Raw genomic sequence first — 23,547 nt, forward strand, 5'->3', positions numbered from 1 at the left:
AGAGAGCCACTGAGAACCTTGGGGAACAGAGTCCAAGCCTGGGGGAAGCATAAAGATCAGATCTGAGGGGCAGCTAGGTGGCACCCTGGATAGAGCACCAGCCCTGGAGTCAGGAGGACCGAGTTCAAATTCAGCCTCAGACACTTGACACTTACTAGCTGTGTGACCCTGGAATCAGATCTGATCTGGGGGCCTGCTCCAACCCTGGCTTGCTGTGTGATGTTGGACAAGATCTCTCCTGTCTCTGGGTCTCAGGGACCTCATCTGGAAAATGAGAACGACCAGACTAGATGAAGCCTCTCCTTTAACTGGCACGGCTGCTCAGGAGCTGAACTCAAGGAAATGGCGGCACAGTTCTCGCCAGCACAACATGGCTGTGGATGAGCCGCGTGTCTGCCTCTGCGTCATCCTGTGATCTCGTTCTCAGGTGGAAGGTGCTGGTGCCCAATGGGGGCATCTCACCCGTGAGCTAGCTCAGAAGCCAAGGGCTCTTCTAGAAAAGGGGGATGTTTGTATGCTGCCTGCCCTCAGGAGAGTGTGAGCATTCCTTTGACACTGAAGAACATCCCTGCACTGTTCGGGGGGGGGGGTGGCAGCAGACAGAAGGCAAGAATACAGAAGGGTGTACTCATGAGGTGTATTCAAGAAAGACAGCATCGCTGAAATGTATTTTCAAAGAGAAGGCACTTTTATTAATCTTTCACGGTTCTTCCTCTAACCCCTCCCTTTCAGAATCCTAAAATAAAAATCTGTTTTGGTTTCTTTAAAAATATTTCTAAGCCAAAATGCCCTTTGCCCCCTAACCCCACTCCCCCCATCCGCCCAACCGAACTAGGAAGTGTGCTCACTTGCCTCTTGGAATTACAAAAGTCATACACAAATTAATCACACTTAAAAAACTAAAGAGAAAATAAAAACACCAAAAACATGGCCTTTCTACAATTCGCTTTCCCTTCTTCCCCTCACCCAACAATTTCTCACATTTACACTTCATTGAGGGCTTTTTGTGCCCTTGTGGCAGCTTGCATGGAAAGGACCACGTGGCCAAGCAGGAGAGGGATACTGCTGCCTGCAGGGTGGGGGACCCTCAGCTTCCTCAGAGGGCGTAAGCGCTCTTCACCAAGTACTCCTTGTCATCTATGGGGCTCCACACCGTGTTGAAGGCATTCATCTGGTGCTTCCGGGCTATCTTGATAAAGATGACCACCATTGCTCCCAAAAGGATGGCTGCCATCACTGCCAGCAGCACCGCCAAGGCCACAGCTGGAGACAACAAAGGCTTGAGGCACAAGGATCCAGAGGGAAGGCAGCTGCCCAGGCACAAAGCCACTTGGGCTGTTGCTCCCCTAAACACAAAGCTTCCTGCCATAGAAGCCAGGCAGGTGCAGTGTTTGCAGCCCCAAAGAACGAAGCTGCTCACGGAGCCCAGCAGGCATGAGAGACCCCCACTACTACCCCCCCAGTCTTTATTCTCCTGTTACCCTGACACTGGGGGAAACACCCTTTTCTAGGGTTTTCAATTTCCCAGAAGGATCCTGGGAAAGAGGAGTGCCTTCCAACTGAAAGAAGCAGGAAGCCCATGCTCAGTGTTCTCCCCAGAAACGATCTGGGATGCCTCCCCAAAGGAAGCCCCAAGTCTGCAGTGCAGGCTTTCAGGGGCACACACAGCTTACGGGGCCTTGGTAACTCCCAGGCTGGCAGAGAGACCTAGAGTGTTGCTGGGAGGGAGGCTGTGGGTGCTCAGCTGCTGGCACACTGGCCAGGGAGAGAATGATGATTTCTAGGTGGCATTGCTCCTGTAGAATGTGGCCTGGCCAGGGCAACCTGCCCACCTGTACCAGCTCGTCAGCCCTTGGGGTGCCTGAGCCTTCCCCTTGGGGACGTTTAGAGCAATACCGCCTCCCAGCACAGGCTCACCTGAGACCCCTCCAACTGAACAACCAGGCTCTAACTCTGCCCCTTCAAAACAGATCAGGAACTGCCTGTGTCTGCCGGCAAGCCTGTGCAAACATCTCATGTTGAGAAGAAGCCAGGCCCAAGAGACCAGATACTCACTGACTTGTCAAAGAGCTTCCAAGGGAAAAACAAGGCCTGTCACCAATCCCTGACCACAGACATAGACAGCCTTCTGCTTTCCCCACAGATATGTAGAGCCCAAAGGAAGCAATCCTACCCCCAAACTCTGGGGATGGGCCAAGAAGTTTTCCCACTTAGCACAGTCACCAAGTAGCTCCTTCCAGTTAGTGGTAATGAGTCTCCTCTTCCTAGCTGGCCTCGGCACCTTACCACCCCTCATAACACCCCCAGCCCGCCCCAACAGCTTTTTAGTAGATTCATTCAATGTCAGACCTGCTGCCTTGGGGCTGGTATCTAACATGACTCATCCGGGCACCAGGCTGACCTGCCCCTTTCATGCAGGAACAAGAGTGAAAATGAGCCCCCTCTGGGTCTATTCTGTTAGCAAAGAAGGAGACTGTGGCAACGTGACCCCAAGTACTCCATATTTACACCAGTGAGACTGACCCAGGAATGACCATGAGTGCAGAAGCAGGTCTCCAGTGAGGAGGGAGCCAGCTTTATCACATACAATCAGAAGAACGTTTTACCTTTGGTGGAATGTGGCATGACAGGATGAGATGACTTATGGTTATGCTTGCCTGGAAGAAGAACAAAGACACACCAAGAAAGAGCTAGGCACTCTCCAGTTTATCTACCACTTCTCAAGGACGCATTAGTCTGGAATAGCAAAGGGAGGGGACTCCCCACTGACTTTCCCTAGAATCTCCTGAAGCCTTCAGGGACCTGACCTGTGCCCACCCCCTCTTGTCCCCAGCACCCAGCAGAATGGATCCAACAGAAAGGAGGGGGCAGCTTGGCCCACGTACACACACCAGTTTTCCAGACTCACCAAAACATTTCGTCATGCAGTCTTCTTGGGTCAGGTAGCTGTTCTTATTGCCTCGACAGCCTCCATAGATGAAATGAGCACAGGTGGTGTTCTCAATGTCAAAGTACCAGCGTGGAAAGGCTGCACGGCAAGGGCCAGTGACCGCTTTGGCTGCGCAGTATTCTGGGAACAGATACCACCAGTCATCTCTCAGTCTAGGCTGCCTCTCAAATCCCATTTTTATAACCCCAAGATATGAAGAAAAACCACCACAAATGGTGTGTGGTCAGTACTGCTATCTCTGACCCCACTCCCTTCTTTACCCACCCACAGAGATCTTCATCAGATGGCTACGTTCCCTGATAAAAGGGCCTCACAGTGAACGACAATGAAGGCATTCCGTGCACATTAAATCAGTGGAAATCCTGTTATGTCTCAATTCCCCATTCAAACACAGCCAGTTCTCGCTGAAGGTGAGCAGACCACTGACCAACCTCCCATGTGGGCTTACCCCCTCCTCCAAAGCTCTCAATGCAGGTACAGCCCCCACTGAATTCACGTCAAATTTATGTCAAGTGAGAACTGTCTGCACAAAAAATAGCTATATGTTTAACCTTAAAAGTTACCTTCATAGTTGAAATCGTTACTAGGAAATACTTCAGAATCTTGTTTTGGGGGAGCTGCAACAAAAAAAATTTATGTTTAAGTAAGCTGGGACCATAAAAACATGCTTCCGAAGTTAAGCAGGTTGCCAATAGTAACTCCTAGCCAAGCTGAGGCTGATAAGGCCTTTCCAGAAGGACTTCCACACCTGTCTAGGATGACCCCACGGTCTTCTCTGAAGCCACTACTGGGAAGCCCCCCCTCTCCTCTAGACAGAAGCATATTGTCACAACTTGCAAATCTACTCCCCAGAATACAACCTGGTAGGATGCTTCATCAAAAGAACCAAGAATGATTCAAACTCTGCGAGCTGACCAATCGCCAGTGCCGACCAGGCATCACAGGGAAGGATGTGTTCAGCATGGCAGGGAGCCCTCCCATCTAAACCTCTGCTCTCCTCCAGAAATTCATTCCAGGTTTAACACCTCCAAACACATGCAAAATACTCGGAACAATGATTAGCTTAACTTCATATGTAGGTAAACAGCAAGAAAAATTCAGTAACTTGACATTATACTGGAGACCCCAATTTAAGAATTAGTAATAGAGCCCATCCTTGCAAAATCCTCACACACAAGATAAATAAAAAAGAAAATTAAAATTAAAAAAAAAATCCTGACACACAGAAAGCCTTGGTTATACAATATTAACTCTGTGGGAACAGATACAAAAAGGGGGCAGCTAAGTGGCACAGTGCATAGAGCACTGGCCCTGGATTCAGGAGGACCCGAGTTCAAATCCAGCCTCAGACACATAACACTAGCTGTGTGACCCTGGGCAAGTCACTTAACCCCACTGCCTAGCTAAAAACAAACAAACAAAAAAAACAGATACAAAAAGAAAACTGTCACTGCAGAAGATTTCTCATCAACTGGTAATGAAAATTAACTGAAAACTACACAAGCATATCCCACCTAACACTGAAAGGTAATTCTGCACAGTAGAAAGAGCACCATCCTTGGAAATCAGGAAACGCCAGGGTTCAAAACCTGGTGCTTGGCACTTACTAGCTTGGGCAAAGTACTTAATCTCTCAGGCTTAATTTCTTCACCTGTAAAACAGAGCTAATAATATTTGCACTATGACCCCAAAGGTAGTGCAGGAAAGCATTTTGTAAACTTAGAGCACTGTAAATGTGAGTTTTTGTTATTATTTATTAGTTCCAGAAATCCATGCTATTAGGTAAAACAACATTACAGGGGACAGTACCATAGGAACAAGTTTATCTATGGCAGAGGTGTCAAACACATAGCCCACAAAATTCCTGAGTGTCTCCTGAACCAGATTAAAATGTAACTGGGAAATATTCAACAAAATAAATAAATAAAACAGATAACATTTCACTTTAAAACTAAGTCAACATGAGGGCTGTAGGGATCCTTATTATGGCTTTGCGGGCACCCCATTTCTATTTGAGTTTGACACCACTGATCTGTGGTAGGAAAAGCTCAGCCCTCAGCAAGGCTGCTAGACTGGGTTATCATGAATCATGTGATCTGTTCCACCTCAGGAGATAACCCAAACAACGTCCCAGCAGGATTTTGGGGGGTTTGGTTAAAATCGATTTAATGACGTGATTGCATTGCTGTTGGGTCAGGGCAACATGAAGAGGGGTATTAGGTCTGTACTTTGCCTCACATGAAGTCTCAAGTACAGAATGAGAGGACCAGGGGGCCACTGGATACAGCTTCATCAAATGCCCCCAGGTCTAGGCCTAACGCTAGATCAGGGGAGATCTGTCCTGAAGAGAGCTCTGTGGTATAGGACTTCAGGCTAATGGAACCCACCCCATCATATAACAACCCCGGAACCCAGCCATGGCACCCAGGCTACAGATCGGCACCACTCACCCCAGGCTCCCGCTGCTGTATCCTTAAGCATACAAGAGGTATGGGACAGCTGCTGTCAGGGCTACAAAGCAACCTAGCACAAAGCTTGAGATCAAGGACTGCCTTGGGACTGAGGATCGGGGGCAGAGGAGGGGAGGTGGGGGGGGGGGCGCGAACAGCACAGCTGAGGGAACCATTCACATCCTAGGGCAGCAACCACCACAAAAGCCATGTTTTCTAGGAGTGAGCACTGAAATCCTACCCACCTTTCATGGCTGCCTCCTCCAGGAAGCTTTCCCTGATCCATCCCTGTCCCTTCCCTGGCTCCTGTCTCTCTTGGACTTAAATGCCATTTTGTATTAAGTTTACATTAAGACTGGCAAGGCCACAAGGGAGAAGGCAAGGACCTTGTCACAGCCAGGATATTACTTTCCACAGAAAACATCTGAGCTGGAAGTTGATTTGTCCCCTAGGAAGGTAAACCCTATCTCCCCCTCTGTCCTTTCTGAATAGGCTCAGGAGGTCTCTCACAAACCCCAGACTTGAAATGGTCTTTGACAATACTCTGTCTGGACGGATGGTCGGCCCGCTTCTCCCTAAACCTACCACTTGGGCTACGTTCACGTGTTCCACTTCTCTTGGCTGGGGCTTCCTTAGCAGAGTTCTCTACAGGGAACAAAAACTTGCTGCCATTAGAAACTGAGTCAGAGCAATCTAGGCAAAATAAAGGTAATCTGTCATAACTCTGACTCTGTCTTCTCCCCTCAACCCTCACCAGCCCCCCACCCCGGGGAAATCCCATTCTGTGTAGGGAAACAGAGCGCCTTAGATCCCTATGAGTGGCCTAGACTCCAGCACAGACAGGAGTAAAGCACGAAGAAGGCGTAGGGAATGGAGAAAGGACCCAGCTCTGGTGAGCACACACAATAACTAGCTGCTGGGTAGCTGCGGGCCCACAGAAAACCCAGAGCTGACAAACAGGAAAAGTGTGCTGCTCTGAACTTACTGTCTGGTCCCTGCTCAGCACCAGGTAGGTGTGAGTAGGGACAATTCACACTAAATGGGTAGAACATTAGGCAGGTAAAAAAAAGGAAGGGCAAAGATCCTGGATGACCAGAAATAACTGGTATTTACAGAGGGCTTTAAAGTTTGAAGTCTTACAATCATCCTGTGAGGCAGACACCAGAGGTGTTACAACTATTCTCAATTTATAGATGAGGAGACTAAGGCACAGAGAGGATTGGTGACTTGATCATGGTCACACAGCTAGTGTCACAAACAGAATGTGAATCAAAGTCTTCTTAGCTGCAAGCCTATCCCATCTACTCTGCCTCTAAATGAACTTATCTGCCTGTCTTGTGCCCAACCTGGCCAATCCCCCTTGGCTGAAAACCAGTCCCAACTGTAGTTTCTAAACCTCAACACACAGCAGACTAGAACCCTCAGCTTCAAAGAGGGAGACCAAGGTTACTGCAGGCAAGACCTCTTATAGCAGCCAGTGGCAGATAGGCAGGGGACAGACAACTATGTTTAAAATGGCCTAAAGGACTCACAAAGCAGAGCAGGCTGGGAGGACCAAAACCAGACTGCAGGCCCTGCACAGGATGGTCACAATGTGCACCAAAGGCTCAGTTCTGGGCAGGGTCTTCTCATGGGCCTCTCGGGCTCACAGGTGGTCACTGGCAGAATGCAAACCTGCCCTGAGACCACAAGAGCCCAAATGCCTGGAATGCCACACCCCATATTTGGGGGGCAAGGCCCTTCTCTTTTCACCTGCCTTAGAGACTCATCACAACAATACTCAGGGATTACAGCCACTCTATTATTTACTGCTTCTTCCCAACACCTTATCACCTGGTACCCTCATCAGCTTCCGAGGCGTTCAACGATCATCTTTACGCTGTTGACTGCCAAATCCACTTACCAGCCCCAGCCTCTTCTGAGCGTCACACTAATGCATTACCAACTGCCTTCTGGGTACCCTGACCTACAGATCTGTCCCACAGGACTCTCAAACCTGATCTGTCCAAAACAGAACTATTCCCCCGCCCCAAACCCTCTCCTCTTCTGAACTTCCCATCGCCTGTCCATGGAACAGAATAAGCATTTATTAGGGTTAAGTGCCAGGCACTCTAAGTGCTTTTACCAATATGATCTCATTCAATTCTCACGACGACGCTGGGAAGTAGGTGCTGTTATTAACCCCATTTTACAGTTGAGGAAACTGAGGCAAAAAGAGGTTAAGTGACTTGCTCAAGGTCATACAGCTAGCTACTCTGTGTCTAAGGCCAGATTTGAACCCAGATCTTCCTGATTCCAGACTCAGGACCCAGTGTGTCCAGTGCATAACAGAGCCTCCCAGGTTCATCCTCAATGCCTCACTCTCACTCACACCTTGCATGGCCCCCTTTTCTCCAATCATACAAGCACAAATCCTGCTCTAGGATCTTGTCACTTTTGCCTAGATTATCTGAACAACTTTCTAATCTGCTCTTCCTGCCCTGTTTCTTCTGCCAATCCATCCTCCCCTTAGCTGCCAAAGAGCTGACTACGTCACCCTCCCAGCCCCCACATTCTCTGCAGGACCAAATACAAACTCCTCAGCTTAGGATCTAAATCCCTTTTCACAAGCCAGCTCCTTCCTAACGTCACCCTTTCTCTGCTCCACATTCTAAGACCCAGCAGCATGAACCTTCTGGCAGTTTCCTGAAGGTAGCCCTCCATGCTCAGACTTTGCCCAGGTTGTCTCCTCACCTCTACCTCTTAGTTTCACAGAAAGCTCAGCTCCAACCCCACCTGCTCCAGGCTCCCTTTCCAGGACCCCCAAGCATCAATGCCTTTCCTGTTTGGCTCTCCTTCCATCTTCTCAGGATAGACCTTGTCATGTACATGTTTTCTCCCCTATCTGAATGATACTCAGTGCTTATTAGCACAATGCCTGGCAGCAAGTATGTGACTACTCTGTGTGGGTGTTACTGTGTATAGACTAATATTATCCAATAAGATGACAGTTGTAAAGCACCTCCCCTAGTGCGCAGCACACACTAGGCACTTAATAAATGCTTCCTCTCTTCCTCCTTCCCTCTAGAGCAGGGGTGGAGAACCTTCTAGCCTCAGGGCCACATGTGGCCCTCTAGGTCCTTACATTCGGCCATTTGACTGAATCCAAACTTCACAGAACAAATCCCCTTAATAAAGAGATTTGTTCTGTAAAACTTGGACTCGGTCAAAAGGCCAAACTCAAGGACCTAGAGGGCCACAGGTTCCCCAACCCTGATCTAGAGTATGCTGTGGAGAGCTGTGGTCCATATTGAGAAAAATCAACCTGCACCTTTGTGCTTTTTCATCCCGTACCCTAGACTGCCAGGGTGCACAGGAGCCTGCCCTTGGGGCCACACCACCCCAAGGCCCAGCTTTACCCTCACCCCCCAAGTGTTGGTTATTTTCTTCACAGTGCTTAGTACTTGGATGGGGCATAGAGCCAGGGCTGGCAGGGACTCCAGAGGCCATGGAGTCCAACCCCATCATCCAGAGGAGGAAACCAATACCCAGAGAAGTGGCTTTCCCAAGGCCAACCAGGAAGGAGAGCTATGTACCGATATTCCGCACACAACACAAACTGCTTAAGTGGTTGCTGGACGAGGGTGCTACAGATTCCTCAGCTTTAAACCACTTCTTCCAGGTCACGGTGAGGGACCAGTAAATATACTAGGGAAATGGAGAGTTTAGGTCCTACGTCCTACTACTACTTTCTTACCTGTGACTCCATCACACGCTCTGAGACAGTCTTTTCGTGTCAGGAAGTTATTGTGATTTCCACCACAACCTCCATAGATAAATGAATGGCAAGCCTGAGCTGTAATATTATACCGCCACCTCAGTATAGAGGCTCGGCACCTACCTACCACCTTTGGGACACGACACAAGTCTGAAATACACAAAAATTAAACCTATTTAACTTGGCACGTTAACATCCCACTACCCACCCCACAGCTACTAGGAGGTAACCTCTAACAGCACCATTCAGACCACACTACAGTGGGTCTGAAAAGCAATTGATTCTAGAGGTAGCACAGTATTGTGAAGAAAAGCAGCAGATGAATTCAGAAGCTGCAGGTTCTAATCCTGGACTGTAAGCAAGTCACAGCCTCTCACTGAAAGAGTAGGGACAGTGCTGGCCTCACCAAATGCTGGTAACCACAAGGGCCGCCGGGCTCAGTTCAGGCCTTCCACAGGCAGCCTGTTGTGTTTTGGGCCAGCTTTGACTGGTGGGAGATGTTCCTTCAGATGAAGCCAAAACCAACTTTTCACCAACTTCCTCGCTCTGCTCATCCCCCCCCCCCCCCCGTAGAGAACTCAGATCCCTCTTACACAAGACAAATATACAGTCACTTGAAAGACAGCTATTATGTCTCCCTCCCCAAAGGACTGTTTTCTCAAAGCTAAACATCCGCAAAGTCTTCAATGGGTTTCTTCATAAAGCAGGTTCTTTGGTCTCATTAACAGGGTTGTAGAGAGGAAACAACTTTACAAATGTCAAGCAGAGTATTCAAGTGAGCTATCATTGTTCTTTTAAAAACAAGAATGTGACAGTCTAATGTTAATGGTCTCCACCTGGGTACAACTTAGGAAAATTTTCATTTTGTGAATAACACTAAAGGCAAACAAACCAACCCAAGTACTTTCAGGCACACAAGAGAGAAAAGTTAAGCAGAACCTTAAAAACATTCTCCTCTTCTGCCTACTTGGTAGGTGGGCTCTCATAAGTCTTCTGCCTAGAGCAGACCTTCAGGCTGCTCACTCAACCACCTCCCCCTATAGCTGGTCTGCCGCTTCCAGCACCAACTCTTCCTACACAGCCCTCACTACCATTATACGGCGTCCTTGCTCAAGGACCTCCACCTCCACAGCCTGTTGCCCAAATGTCACGTTCTCTGCCTGGGCTGTCAAGGTCCTTGCTGGGGCAGGCTCTGCCCCACCTGAGGGGGAGCAGACTTGGACCCTCTCCTAGGCCAGCTTTATTTTCCAACTCATCCTCATCGGCCACCTGTTGTGGCCACTGCCTGAATGTCCTCCCCACTTCTTTCCACACATTCACAGTCTCTTCACCTTTCCAGGCCCCACTCAAATCAATCCTTCTTCATGGCAGCCTTCCCCTCCACTCTGGTTCACATCATTTCTCCTTTCTCTAGTTTGTTTTATACTATTGAGTACTTGGTTATGTCTTGTCATTTACTGCTCTCTTCATTATTACATGGGCATTCTTCTTATCTGATTGACTAGGCTATAAACATAAACTCCAAGATGGAGATTCTATTTAGAGGCAGTCTCCTCTATCTCCCCCAAAGCACAATATTACGAGGTACAGAGGAGAAGTTCCATAAATACTGATGGATGCTTCATATACCCAACACGAGGATTTAAACAAAATGGTTAAGGTCTGATGTACAACCAAATCACAACACGCTTACTGATCCTTCCCAAGACGTTCACGCTCGTCTAAGCAGTCACCAACAAATAACAAGATTCTGACCGGAAGAACCTTGCTCTCCTACAAAAGGTACCCAAAGTCACAAACACAAACCAAGTCAACAAGAAGCAGACAGACACACAGGTTTGCCCCAATTCACTCTGCTGCTGAGAATCAGCCTTCCTCTAAGTCCTGAGAGCCTCAAGCTTTAAAACGAGCACCCAACATCACACTACAAGTGCAGCCCGTATTTGTATGTCAGTCAGTGAACACTGATTAAGTCCCCTGTGCACTGTTCCCTGCCTTCATGGTGCTGAGAGGGAGGAGGGGCAGGATATGTAGACCCATCTATGTAATGAAGCATAATCTAAAGAGTGAGTGCAACAGGAACAAAGAGAGCTGAACTACAGGGGAAACTGGAAGATGGAGGAAAGAATCACTTTCACCTGGGTCGTCTTAGAGCTCATCTCGGACAACCTTCATTTTACAGATAAGGAAACTGAGGCCCAGAAAGGCTCACTTAGGGAATAAGTGACAGGCCTCATGCCTGTCTGTTGACCCCAGATCCTGTAGGAACAGAAGGACTGTGAAGGGAGACAGGGAACAGCTAGTAACCCAGTGTGGGTACACAGTAATGAGCAAAGGGGCTGAATGTGAAATCAGGCTGGAAAGAGAAGGCGGAGCCACACTGTGGTGGGTCTGAAAAGCAATCGATTCTAGAGGCAGGAGGGAGTTGATGCAGCTGTCAGCGCAGGGAAGCAACAAGGTCGTGCCTCAGGAAGGTTTTGGGAGTTGTGTGAAGACTTGATTGAAGGAGGCTACAGAAGACAGGCAAGTGTAGACCAGTCAAGCTATTACTACAGTCCCTGCTGATAACACCCACTGACCGGGACAGAATGTTGAGGACCGTGACGGAAAGGGCACTAGATTTAAAGTTGGAGGACCCAGGTTCAAATGGCCAACATCCACTAGCTGTGCCAGAAATAGGAAAATGATGTCAGACTGACTCTACCCAGAGTAACCCCCCTGCCATGATCAACTGCCCTTCTTGATAACACCTGACTACATGACAGCCACAGTGACAGGAGTCACATAAGTGTGCGGTTTACAAAGTAGCTTCCTCACAGACAGTGCAAGTATTATTCATATAGACAGTTCTCATTTTATGGAGATTCCCATTATGCAAACTGAAAGAAATCTGCATTCCATAAAAACACCTATGCTAACTTTACAGCATACTGTGCTCCCTCAGCTTAGCACTATCTTCCACCCCTCCCCCAAAAAACAACCTGGGGGGGGGAACCACACAAACAAACCCTAAAAACAAACCCTCCAAGTGAAAGCAAAGAACAGATGTCAGAGGGACCACTACGACTGGATCGGGGGCCTGGCTTGAGACTTTGAGAGAAGGGATCTTTGCCCTGCCTCCCTCATCCAAAGTCTGTGTCCCAGTCCAGCCCCCAAGTGATCTTTTCTGTACTGGTGCAGCCCCCCATGTGTTCCTCTTCCAAGTCTCTCTTCTCTGTCCTCAGCCCCTACGTGGTAGAGGTCTGCAGGAAGAACTCTCATTATGTTCCAGCTGAGGAAACTCAAAGGATCAGTGACTTGGAGTGGCACAGCAAGGAGGGGCCTTGGTCCTCCAACAAGATCGAAGGCTCTTTCCATGGCCAAGGCCAGAACCTAAGTCTATAGAGGGGCCATGAGAGGAGAAGGAAAGACAGTGGCCAGGTCAGAAGATATTTAGGTCAGAGCTGTCATAAAGCAGGTTCTCTGTGAACAAAAGTAGCTTTTCCTTTTCAAAGACGATTTGAGGTCAAATTTCAAGTAAGCGAGGCATCTCAGCATAAGCCAAGCCTCCTTCATAGATTCATTCCTGAATCCACCCACACCCACTAACAAGGGTCAGAATCCTGCCACACACACCCAACACAACAAACAAATTAGATTCGATTCTAACAGCCCTGGGAAACAGGGACAATCACTGATCACACTAATTTCTCCTGCTAATCAAAAGTAGGACTAAAAAGTACTGTCTCAAGAGGATAAGATTGCCAGCTAGAAGGCATCTCCTCCAGCTTGTCAAAGATCCTCCAGATGAAAAAAAACCACAGCTGAGAAAGGAGGCAGTTTGTAATCACCTGGCCAGGAAGCTGGGTCCCAGACCATCTTCTTACACTACTAAAGAAGCACGCTTGTTTTTAGGAATCAGGATTTAGAGCCATGTGCTCCACTGGGGAGATGGACAAAAAGCACACAATACGGGGAGCAGGCATTTAAAGCACCAACTATTAAGTAATTCTGAAACAGACTGGGCACTGTTGATTGTATCACACAAAACAGGTTGTACCAGTTCTGATATCTGGAGAGCTTTAAGCAAAAAAAACCAACACATGACAGTTGAAGGACTGGAGATAACCCTAAAAAAGAAGGGCACTAAAGTTTTAGGTTCAAAGGTACAACCAGCTCTATTCACTTATAAAGGCAGACTACATCACCTTTTAAAAATTCAAGACAGTTCTCACTTTACATAAATTCACATTACCACCAGCAGAAGTGCCCCAGGAGTCCTCTGCTCCAGGCACTGTATCAACTCAGGCTTCCTGATCAACAGGGCAGGACACTGCTCCCCCCCCCACCCCAGGGGAAGGTCTACAGAAGTGTCCATTGTCCATATACATTAAGCGAGAACTGGCTTGTAGCTGGACCTTCAGTTTCAGGATAAGTTTATTTTTTAAACAAATTAGAAAAATAGAACCATGCCATGATCCTGGCCTTGCCAAACACTCCTTTTTCCTGCTCTGGGTGCCCCACCATAGGAAAGTATTTGGACTTCAAGTCTATGTTCACAAAAGCAAGGGATTCTGTCCTCTGTCTGAAGTCCATCTTGCCACAGTAACTGCTTCCTCTTGGCTTTCTGCCCTTACACAGTGCTGTCATCCCCCAAATAACCCAGGTGAGACACTCCCAAGTGGAGTCAGCCAGAAAAGCCCAAGCCCGCTCCGAATCTACAGCAGCTATTCCAAATGTTGACAGACTTGACACCATCTTGGAATAATGCTGACTTCAAGCACATACACGTCAAGCTGTTTAGGGGATGTTGTATTCAATCGAGCACACCTTCATTCCAGTGGCTTGTATTGAGAAAAGTCACCCTGAAGTAAAGAAATCTGTTTGATCCATTCACCATAATTCTTGGTTTTGAGCTTTCTGAGTCCAGTTTCCCCCGCCCCCAACTGTTGTGCAGACAGCACTTTGCAAACATTAACTTAAATTGACATACTTTATTATTCTCTGTTAAAAGTGGGGGTTGGAGCATACCTCTAAGGTCCCTTTCAGCTTTAAATCAGGTGATCCTATTTTCCCAAGCCAACAGGCAGGTCATTTAAACAGCTGCAGGCCAAGCTGCTAATTCATTTTGTTCAAGAGTTCATTCCACGTGGTTCAATGACTAAAATTGATAGACTTAACCCTTCTCAGCAATACAAGGATCTAAGACATCTCCAAAAGCCTCATGATGGAAAATGCTATCCACATCCCAAGAAAGAACTATTGAGTTTGAATGCAGATAGAAGCATACTATTTGGTATTATTTTTCCTTCTGTTGTGTTTTGTTTCCTCTTTCTAGTGGTTTGTCCTATTGGTTCTAATTCTCACTTACAACATCACTAATGTGAAAATGTGTTTAATAGGAATGTATTTGTATAGCCTATATCAGATTGCATGTCATCTTGGGGAGGAAGGTAGGAAGGGTGGGGGAGAAAAATTTAAAACTCAAAAGCTTATGGAAGTGATTGTTGATAAATCAAAAGAAATTAATAAAGAAAAAAAGAAAAAAGAAAAAACCCCCAAGAGACAAGTGGCTTGAGTATCAAAAAAAAAAAAAAAGTTCATTCCATAGTGGAAGGACAATTATTACCAGGACAACAAATCAGTTTGCATTTACCCACACATCACAGATGAAAATTCAGAATACTAGGGAAAATGCTTATGCTTCTGGTAAATTATAACTTCTCCCATTTACTTCCTTATTTCTGTTGAGGGTATGCCATCTCCTTCCGGGCACTCAAGTGCACAACCTCAGAATCATTTCCCATTCTTCACTCTTCCTCTATTGCCTCCTCTCCCCAACTATCCAATCAGAGGCCAAATCTCCCTCAACAAGCCCTTTTACTCACTTGCACTTAAAGCCTTATACAATTCAGCTCCAGGTGACCTTGGGAGTGGGGGGAGGGAGGAGATGTGACCAGAATTCACCATTAAATCCCAAGCTCAATACTGAAGTACAGCTTGCCTTCCTATGGGAAACCCCTAATTGGTGGTGTTCTCTCCAACCTCAACTTACAGTATTATTTACTTCTGTCTAATATGTTCAGCACAGTGCTCTGGAACACAGGAGGCACTTAATAAATGCTTACTGAATGAATGAAGCTGTGTAATTGTTGTACCTCTCTACCCCTATGTAAACTCCATGAGGCAAAAAGCTAGTTTTCATTGTATTTCTCTCCCCAAGCCCTATCCGACCGCCAGCTCGATCAATCAACCTTCTTTAAATTTTTATTAAGGCCAAGGATCTAAGCTAAGCACTAGGGATACGAAAACAGGCAAGAGAGGTCCTTGGCTCCAAGGAGCTCACTTTCTAATGGGGAGACAATATGTAAATACCCAGGTCCATATATAATGTATACAGAATAAAGAAAGGTTGTCTGAAAGAGGAAGGCTCCAAGAAAGGCCTCCCATAGAACATGGGATCTGAGCTTATTCTTGAGAAGCCAGAGAATTCACAGAACCTTTTAAATAGTAGGCTTTCACCAAGCTTTGTGGAATCCTTAAAGTACTTTCTTCAGATAATACAATTTTACCAATCACATTTATTTAGCACCTCCCAGCTTGGCCCCTACCCTGAAGGACACTCCAGCCTGGAAGGGGAGACACACCTAATTACAACAAACAGGGAAAATGCAAAGCAGAGGTACAATATACTAAGAGACAGTCAAGGAGGCAGCCTGGGGAGGAGGCAATTTAAAGGGTGGGAAGGATTTCAAAAGGCAAAAACAAACCCAGCTGGGTGACTGGGAGACAGTGTGAACAACAGGATGATACTGGGCAAAGGAGAGGTGGTCAGTTTGAGTGAAGGAGGCAGACTGAAGACCACTGAATGAATTCAAGGCTAGGATGTGACAGTGACAGATCAGAAGTATTATGAAGATTCTCAACCAAGTCCTGATGGAGGGAACTCTGCTGCTTTATCATACAGATCATCTCCCCTAAATGGGGGGGGGGGGCTCGAGTGCAGACAAGGCTCTGTCCTGGGCCCTGTTCTCTTTGCTCCCTACACTTTCCATTTGGTGACCTCGCCTGGTGGCTTCCTTTTTGTTCCATGAATGAGACACTCCAGATTTGGAATCCTGGCATTTTCTCTGGCTGTCTCCACACCTGGAAGGCTCTTTCTCTGCTTATCTTCACTGCTCCTGGCTTCCTTCAAGTTTCAACTAAAATCCACCTTCTAACAGGAAGCCTTTCCTAATCCCTTTTAATCCCAGAGACTTCCCTCGGTAAATTATTCCCTATCTAGTCTATCTACAGCTTGTTTGTACATATTTGTTTGCATATGGTCTCTCCTATTAGATCACGAGATAATCTTCTTTTGCCTTTTTTTGTCTCCCCAGCACTTGGCACAGTGCCTGGCACATAGTAGGTGCTTAATAAATGCTTACTCACTGACTCCTTCCAAGCTTCCCTACCCGGGCTCACAACCTTGATGTGATCCTTAATTTCTCTCTGCCTCATTCCACATATCCAATCAGCTATTTGTCACTTCTACCTTTAGAACTCCTCTGGAACCCATCCCTTTCTCTACCTCACTTGACCATGTCCTCTATTCTAAGCCCTTGTCACCTCTTCTTTGGACTACTGAAATAGCCATCTGATCTGCCTCCCTATTTCAAATCTTCCCCCTTTCCAATCCATCCTCCTCACTTGATGACAAATTAATTTTCCTAATGCCTAACAGGTCTTACTACGTCACCACCTCTACTCAGTAATACTCAGTAGTGGCTTTTCACTGCTCCACTTTGGCCCTTTCAGTTCTTTACCAGCTGGCCCCAATCTACCCTTACAGCCTCAATATACACATTGCATTCATCTCCTGCACTCTACAACTCATCCCAACTGGCCTTCCTTCAGCTCCTCCGGCACAACGCTCCTAGCCGCCCCCAATCTCCATGCCTCCGTTCTCTGGCTGTTCTCTATGCCTGCAATCTCCCTTCTCACCTCTGCCTCACAGCATTTCTTGTTTCTTTCAAATGTCAATATCTACGTGAAGCTGTTCCATATTCCCCCAGCTGCTAGTGTCTTCCCTCTCCCAAAAATTTTTTTACCTTCCATTTATTTGGTAAATGTCTTGTATATATTTATATGTGTATTTGTTGTCTTCTCCAATAAAACAAACTCCTTTAGGACAGGGATTATTTAATTTTTGCTTTTATATCCCCAGTGCCAACACAAGGCAGGCACTGAATTTGTTGACTGATACAAAGAAGGCACTCTACCAGGGGCTATCAGGAAGCTAGTAAAAGCCATCTTTGCCTCAAGAAACTTAAATGGTCCAGCTGGGGAAGCAAAACTAGAAACACTTCCAACAAACAATCTGAGCCAATATAATTAAGTCTTACGTTGTGTGGGTGCCTACAGGCCATCCAAGAACAGAAAGTAGAAGCAAAGGCAAAGACGCATCTGTGAACTGAATGTGGTCACGAAGAGATCAGGTTGAGGCCAGTGAGGGACTCTGGGGTTTGGGGAGAAATGTGAAATGAATTTAGAGTTGGAAAATGGAACTGAGGTCCTGGGGGGCCAGGCAGAAATTTAGATGGCGCCTTTAAAAAAAAAAAGAAAGAAATGTGGATGGCAGCAGAAGAAAGGGAGGTTGGAGTGTAATAGGATAGCTGCCCTTAATTTTTGGCAATCTATCAACAAGCGTTTAATTAAGCACTATGTGCCAGGCATTGTGCTACGTGCTGGGGAGACAATGAAAAAAGTAAACCAGTCCCTACCCTACAAAAAGACATGCAAGATTCTCACAGAGTAGATGAAAGGTAACCTTAGAGAAGCCTCTAAGAAGCTGGGGGGTGGAAACACCTAGAAGGTCCTCCTGCAGAAGCCAGGGTTTTTAAAAGGCAGAGCTGAGGAGAGAGTGGCAGTGGTATACAGTACAAGACACCAATTAGGAGGAAATCTTTCAAGTAGGAAGATCAGGTAAGAGAGACAGAATGAGGAAAATCAATAGGGCTCAAGTGACTAGCTATATATGGGGCAAGATGGAAGACCCCACCCCCTTCCCAATCAGACTTTTATCCTAACAATTTATTCTCTGAAGTTCAACCAAGTAAAATAATTGTTTTAACAACAAATAAACCAACCTGATCAGTAGGTGTCTATTACTGCACAAATGTGATGCTGGGAATTGTATAAAATGATAACTGTACTTTGCTCACTCAGACTTTCAATAATTAAAGGAGAAAAGATCCTTAAAGCCCTCGTGAAGAGAGTCCTTACAGACTTCAGTCTACGACCCCAGCAGCTCACAGCTGCTAGGAGCTGGACAATTTGACCAGACTGCCCTCATTTCCAATACAATTAATCATGTGAAGTTTCAAAACTGTGATTTGCTTTATTCTTCAATCCTGTTTCAAGATTAACTCAGAATCCACCCATTGGGCAAGTCCACTTCCTCTTCTAGGTCTGGTTGTCATCATTATTATGGTAAGGAGGCAGGCCAGAAACTTTCCAAATAACTCTTAGATCTTTATGGGAGTAAGAATAGCATTTGTGATGTCAAACCAAACTTGAATTACAAGGATCATTAATCCTCAGCAGAAGCTGTAAACTATTTTACCAAAGTCAGACAAATCTTTGCCTGCTTCCATGGTATATTTTTAAAAACGTTTTCTATCACCTCAACTTTGAACAAGCAACTACACCTCCCTACGGCCATCCTGAAATACAACTGGGAAACCTGCCTTTCACCTTCCACAGCCACCATCCCCAAAGCAAACTAAATAACCTTCCAAGAAACTATGCTTTGTTCTTTAAAAATAAAAAAGGAAACTTTAATCTGACTCCTAGTAGAGCAATGCCAAACACTACTTCTGGACCACATTTAAAATCACTGGAGCCCTAAAATGTTCACGCTGGAAAGTACTGTGATATACATGAGGGCTAGGAGGGACCTCAGACATTGGTCATCTTGACCAATTCCCTTATTTTACAGATGAGGAAAGTGAGGCCCCAAAGTAACTTCCCAAGGTCATAACAGGTAGGTAGTTAAACCCACATCAGTGACTTATAACAGTGAGTGCTAAACCCCAGAATGCTTGACTCCTAATTCAGAGTTTTTCCCACTACATGACGCTGTTCTCAATCCTACCACTGACTCTGGTATTGTTAAAAATACATTATTATTAAAAATATGTTATGCATTAATTTTAAATATGTCAAGTGCCAGAACTGTTCCTTCTAGTAAACTCAAAATTTCCTTACTTCAACTTACTACAAGCCTTTAACAAAGTTGTGACAGGCAAAACCCCCAGAGTGAAATGTAACCCTTATTTTGGACTTAAAAAGTAATGCAATTCACAATCTAGATTTCCTGAGGCTCTAAGGGGGGTCACCAGGGAGTCAGCATTCATATCCCCAAGATAAGATGGCTTCCAGGGAACAGCAAGTGAGTTAATTAAGTCGTTTTAGTTGGACACAGCCGGCAACCTCCAACTCTCATGAATCATAAGTGATTCAATTCCTTATATGGCCAAGCACTCCCTCCTTCACCTTTAGCCTGAGACAAAGCCAAACTAACTTAGTTACTTACCAGGGCTGTGGACAAATAAGTATTTTCCATCCAGCCTGTTCCAGTCCTACCAATTGTTCTGCACTAACTACTACACACTTCAGGGGCAGGTAAAAAACAAGAAGCAGGCCAGGAAAGTGGGAAGGGAAAAGAAAAGCTCTGCTTTCACCATCATAAGCTGAAGGGTTGCTCTAAAAAAGTCCTGACAAGTCAGAAAGGAATGTTTCTGGTGGAAAAGAGCCAGACATCCATCCAGACACTTTTGGCAGCTCTAAAACAAAGTCAAGGAACTGTTCGTTCTGGGGACTTCCTCACAGTCAGTCTCTAACCTCTGTGTTTCCCACCACTACAGACCCCCCAATTAGCAAGAGACAATCTAAAAGGATTTCAAAAGGCCAGGTGTAGCAACCTGAAAGTCCAGTTTCCTCTGTGAAAGGGCTCCATTATGACTTCAAACACAACAATTAAGCTTCCTTCAACATCAAACATATTGCCTTAATACATACATACTAATCCTTAATATATCAAAGCTAAGTTTCCAAACTAATCTCTCCTAAACACTCCCCTAAACCCAGCTGAAGCATAATAATTACCTAAACCAGGATGCAGTGATTCCAAAGACCACCAGACAAATTTAAAGAACAGCGTAAATTCTGAGTGCAGAATATCTGTATACAATAACCAACCAGGGAACTATACAGACATGTGATAATAGAAAAAGGAACAATGCCTCCCCCTTCAATGACATGACTCTCCCTCTGGGCCTCAGTTTCATCATATGTCAGAGGTTAGGACTACATGACCTGAGTCAAGTTCGAATATTCTAAGATTCTATTCCTTTTATCACCCTTACTACGACTTGAGTGGTACCTCCAAGTTCAAATATTCTCAGATTCTATCTCTCTCTCAAAGCCTAGGAGAAAAAATTCAGAATGCAAAATCATGAATGGCCCTTAAAAAAACGTGTAGTTCCAATTCTTCAGTTGACAGATAAAGAAACTGAGGCATACTGGTGAAGTGACTTGTCAAGTCAATGATAGGGTCAAGACTAAAATCGACTCCACTCCAAATCCTTTGGCACTTTATTAACTTGGGGCTCCTTTGTGCTTTTCACGTTACTTATGTCTTCCACTAGATTCAATTACCAAAAAGAAAGTAAGCCTCTCAGACAATTCACTATAAACAGCAGGACTCTTTGAAGGCTGGCTCAGTGGCTTAACTGGTGTGACTGTCCTGGCATATGCCACTAAAGAATCAAAAACAAGAAAAGCCACATCTTTTTTAAACCCATACTTGGTGTTAAGAAGGCCCAGGCTTGTGTATGAAGTGACTGGCACATACAGGTGGCTACCACAAGGCCCGGGGACCCGGTACTCACTATTCCTGACTGCTGTAAAAAGTTTCTTAGCCTGCAGTTTGGAAAATGACAAATTCTTCTTAGCCAGATTGCCTTTTGCTTATTATAACTAGGCATTCCTGCAAAAATGTCCACGTTCCAATTTTTCAGAGGTCATAAATGAGCACATTATAAATTTTTAAGTTCTTAGCATCTCCTTTCAGCAAAGTGACTCCAGTGCCTAATTCTTCTAGCCATCTCACTACTGTCTTTTACAAGCTGACTGTTTTAGAAATAGAAAACATATCTATTTTCCTTTAAATCTCCAGAAAAATGTAGTTCTCTTATCCTAGAGAATGAATTGTATTTTTTTTTTTGCTTTTTGCTGAGGCAATTGGGGTTAAGTGACTTGCTCAGGGATCCTATCTTCTTACTACCTTCGGTTATATTGCACTGAACTGTCCAAATAAACCTGACCTTAGATAAGAGAGGGCATATGTTCAATCAGCCTAACCGTGAAATACATTTTTTAACAGGTCAGCAGGTATGGACACATGATCTGCTATTGTACAACTTTTCAACTCAGCTGGCTGGAGGAGTGGGGGGAGAAAATCTTGTTTCCTGTTCAGGTTTTGGAACATGGCTGGCAGCCTAAGCAGGTAGACTTAAGTTTCCAAAACATGAGCAACAGCATGAACCACCTTTAACCACCTGTATCTCATATGGCTCAAAGGAAATCCGACAAGTTACAGTTGGGGTTTTGGCAGTTCTTGTAGAAACAAGCTACATACCCTGGAATAGTCAGAAGCTGAACAAAACCCTGGGCGGCTATGGACCAGTGGTTCACCATCAGTGTCTCAATGAAGAAAGCATTTCTCCACAGGGACAGATGGTGCTCACTATGGCCCATTTCTGGTCCCTGCCTCTGCCACTCACGAATCTTATTTCTAACCCTGCTGTTCTCATCAACAATTCAGCCAAAACCAAAGTTCTCTTGCCCAACCAACAGTCTCCAACGCTACATCCAAAGCCCATCCCTCCTCTGTCTTTGGAACTCTTCCATACTGTGGCTGAACTTTCATTTCCTATGTTTAACATGATTATACATCTATAGCTTGCTGTCTTGGGGACGAGAGAGGGGACAAAAAAATCTGGAACTCAAAATCTTAATGAAAGTCAATGTTGAAAACTAAACTAATTAATTAAAAAATCCTTTTATTTCCTTGAGTCTCCTCCATTACGATGTACTTGGGAAATTTATTTCCTCCTTCAGCACTTGTCTCACTCAAAGGGCACGGTCAGCATTTGTGTCCTATACCCCACACTGGTAACCTTGCACCACATGCCACCTACAAACAGGACGAAGCCTCATGCGGTGCTTTTCAGATTTACAAATCAATTTATATCCATTTCCTCATTTGATCTTCACAACATCCCTGTAATGGGGAAACCGAGGCCGAGAGGTTAACACTCCAGGTCCAAGGTCTGAGAGGCCAAACACCAACTCGAGTTTTCCAGTCTCTCGGAGGGCTGCCCCCTCCCACCACGCCAGCCCAGCCGCCGCCAGCGGCCCTCGCACCTCCCCCCTCCCCTCCAGGCCTTTGTCCCTTCCGGCCCACAACCCCCCCCCCGCCCCGCCCCAGCGGCCTCGCCACCTCCCCACAAGCTCTCCTTTCCGCAGGACCCGGACGGCGCAGGCCCCGCGACCTGCAGGGGCAGCCCCTTCCCCCTCCAGCTCACACTCCGCCCTGCCCCCACTCGGCAGCCCCCAACCCTCCCCCCACCTCCCTCACCCTGCAGGTCGGCCGGTTCCTCGGCGTCGCTGGTGCTGGCTGGGCTGTCGTCGAAGCCCCAGGCCGCCCCGGTCAGGAGCAGGGCCCCCAGCAGGGCGAGCAGGGTCTGGAACCGCCGTAGCTGCTGCCCCATCCTGGGCCCGGCTCGGACCGCCCCGCGCGAGCCGCTGCCGCCGCCGACCGTTGGGGGGGAGGGGATGGGAACGAAGGGCTCGCGCCGCCGCCGCCGCAGCAGCTGATTGGACGGTCTCCGCGGCTCGCGCACAGGTGGGGGTGGGGACGGTTCGGTCAGAGGCTCGCGCCGCTGCCGCCGTTGATTGGACGGTCTTCGCCGCTTGCGCTCAGGTCGAGGCGGGGGAGGTTCGGTGAGAGGGGCTCGAGTAGCCCGCGACCGTTGGCTAAGGCTGGGCGTAGCGCGGGCCGCCGACGGCGTCGCTTTCGGTGTGTTCAGGCGCACGCTTACTCTCACCCCTCGCACCCGACGAGTTCGTTTCTCTTAGCCCCCCAGGAACCGTCCGGCCGCTGCGCGCACGCCCCAGCTTCTGAGCCCCAGCGCGCAAGTCGCCGCCGCCGAACGGAGGTGCTGGGAGGCGGAGGAAAGGGCGGGGTCGCACGCACCTTGGCCAGGGCGGAGCACTGCGCATGCGCGCGCCGCTAACCTCGGAGCCCTTCGCACCTGAACACCGCCCTTCCCTCCTTTCCCCCTCCTTCCGTGAGGAAGAAAGGG

General features: G+C 46.9%; 1 protein-coding gene across 1 annotated transcript; it reads right to left on the reverse strand.

Moving 5' to 3' along the window:
* Positions 1-665: 665 nt before the first annotated feature.
* Positions 666-23,468, reverse strand: SPINT2 (serine peptidase inhibitor, Kunitz type 2). Its single transcript, XM_020978777.2, has 5 exons — positions 22,821-23,468; positions 3,514-3,567; positions 2,909-3,070; positions 2,607-2,657; positions 666-1,263 (listed from the first exon to the last, which is right to left on the reverse strand). The coding sequence occupies exons 1-5, from the start codon at positions 22,951-22,953 to the stop codon at positions 1,097-1,099; spliced, it is 567 nt and encodes a 188-aa protein (XP_020834436.1). The 5' UTR covers positions 22,954-23,468; the 3' UTR covers positions 666-1,096.
* Positions 23,469-23,547: the final 79 nt, after the last annotated feature.

Source organism: Phascolarctos cinereus, unplaced genomic scaffold (genome assembly GCF_003287225.1).
Source record: "Phascolarctos cinereus isolate Bilbo 61053 unplaced genomic scaffold, phaCin_HiC Scaffold_726;HRSCAF=1367, whole genome shotgun sequence".
Taxonomy (NCBI): Eukaryota; Metazoa; Chordata; class Mammalia; order Diprotodontia; family Phascolarctidae; genus Phascolarctos; species Phascolarctos cinereus.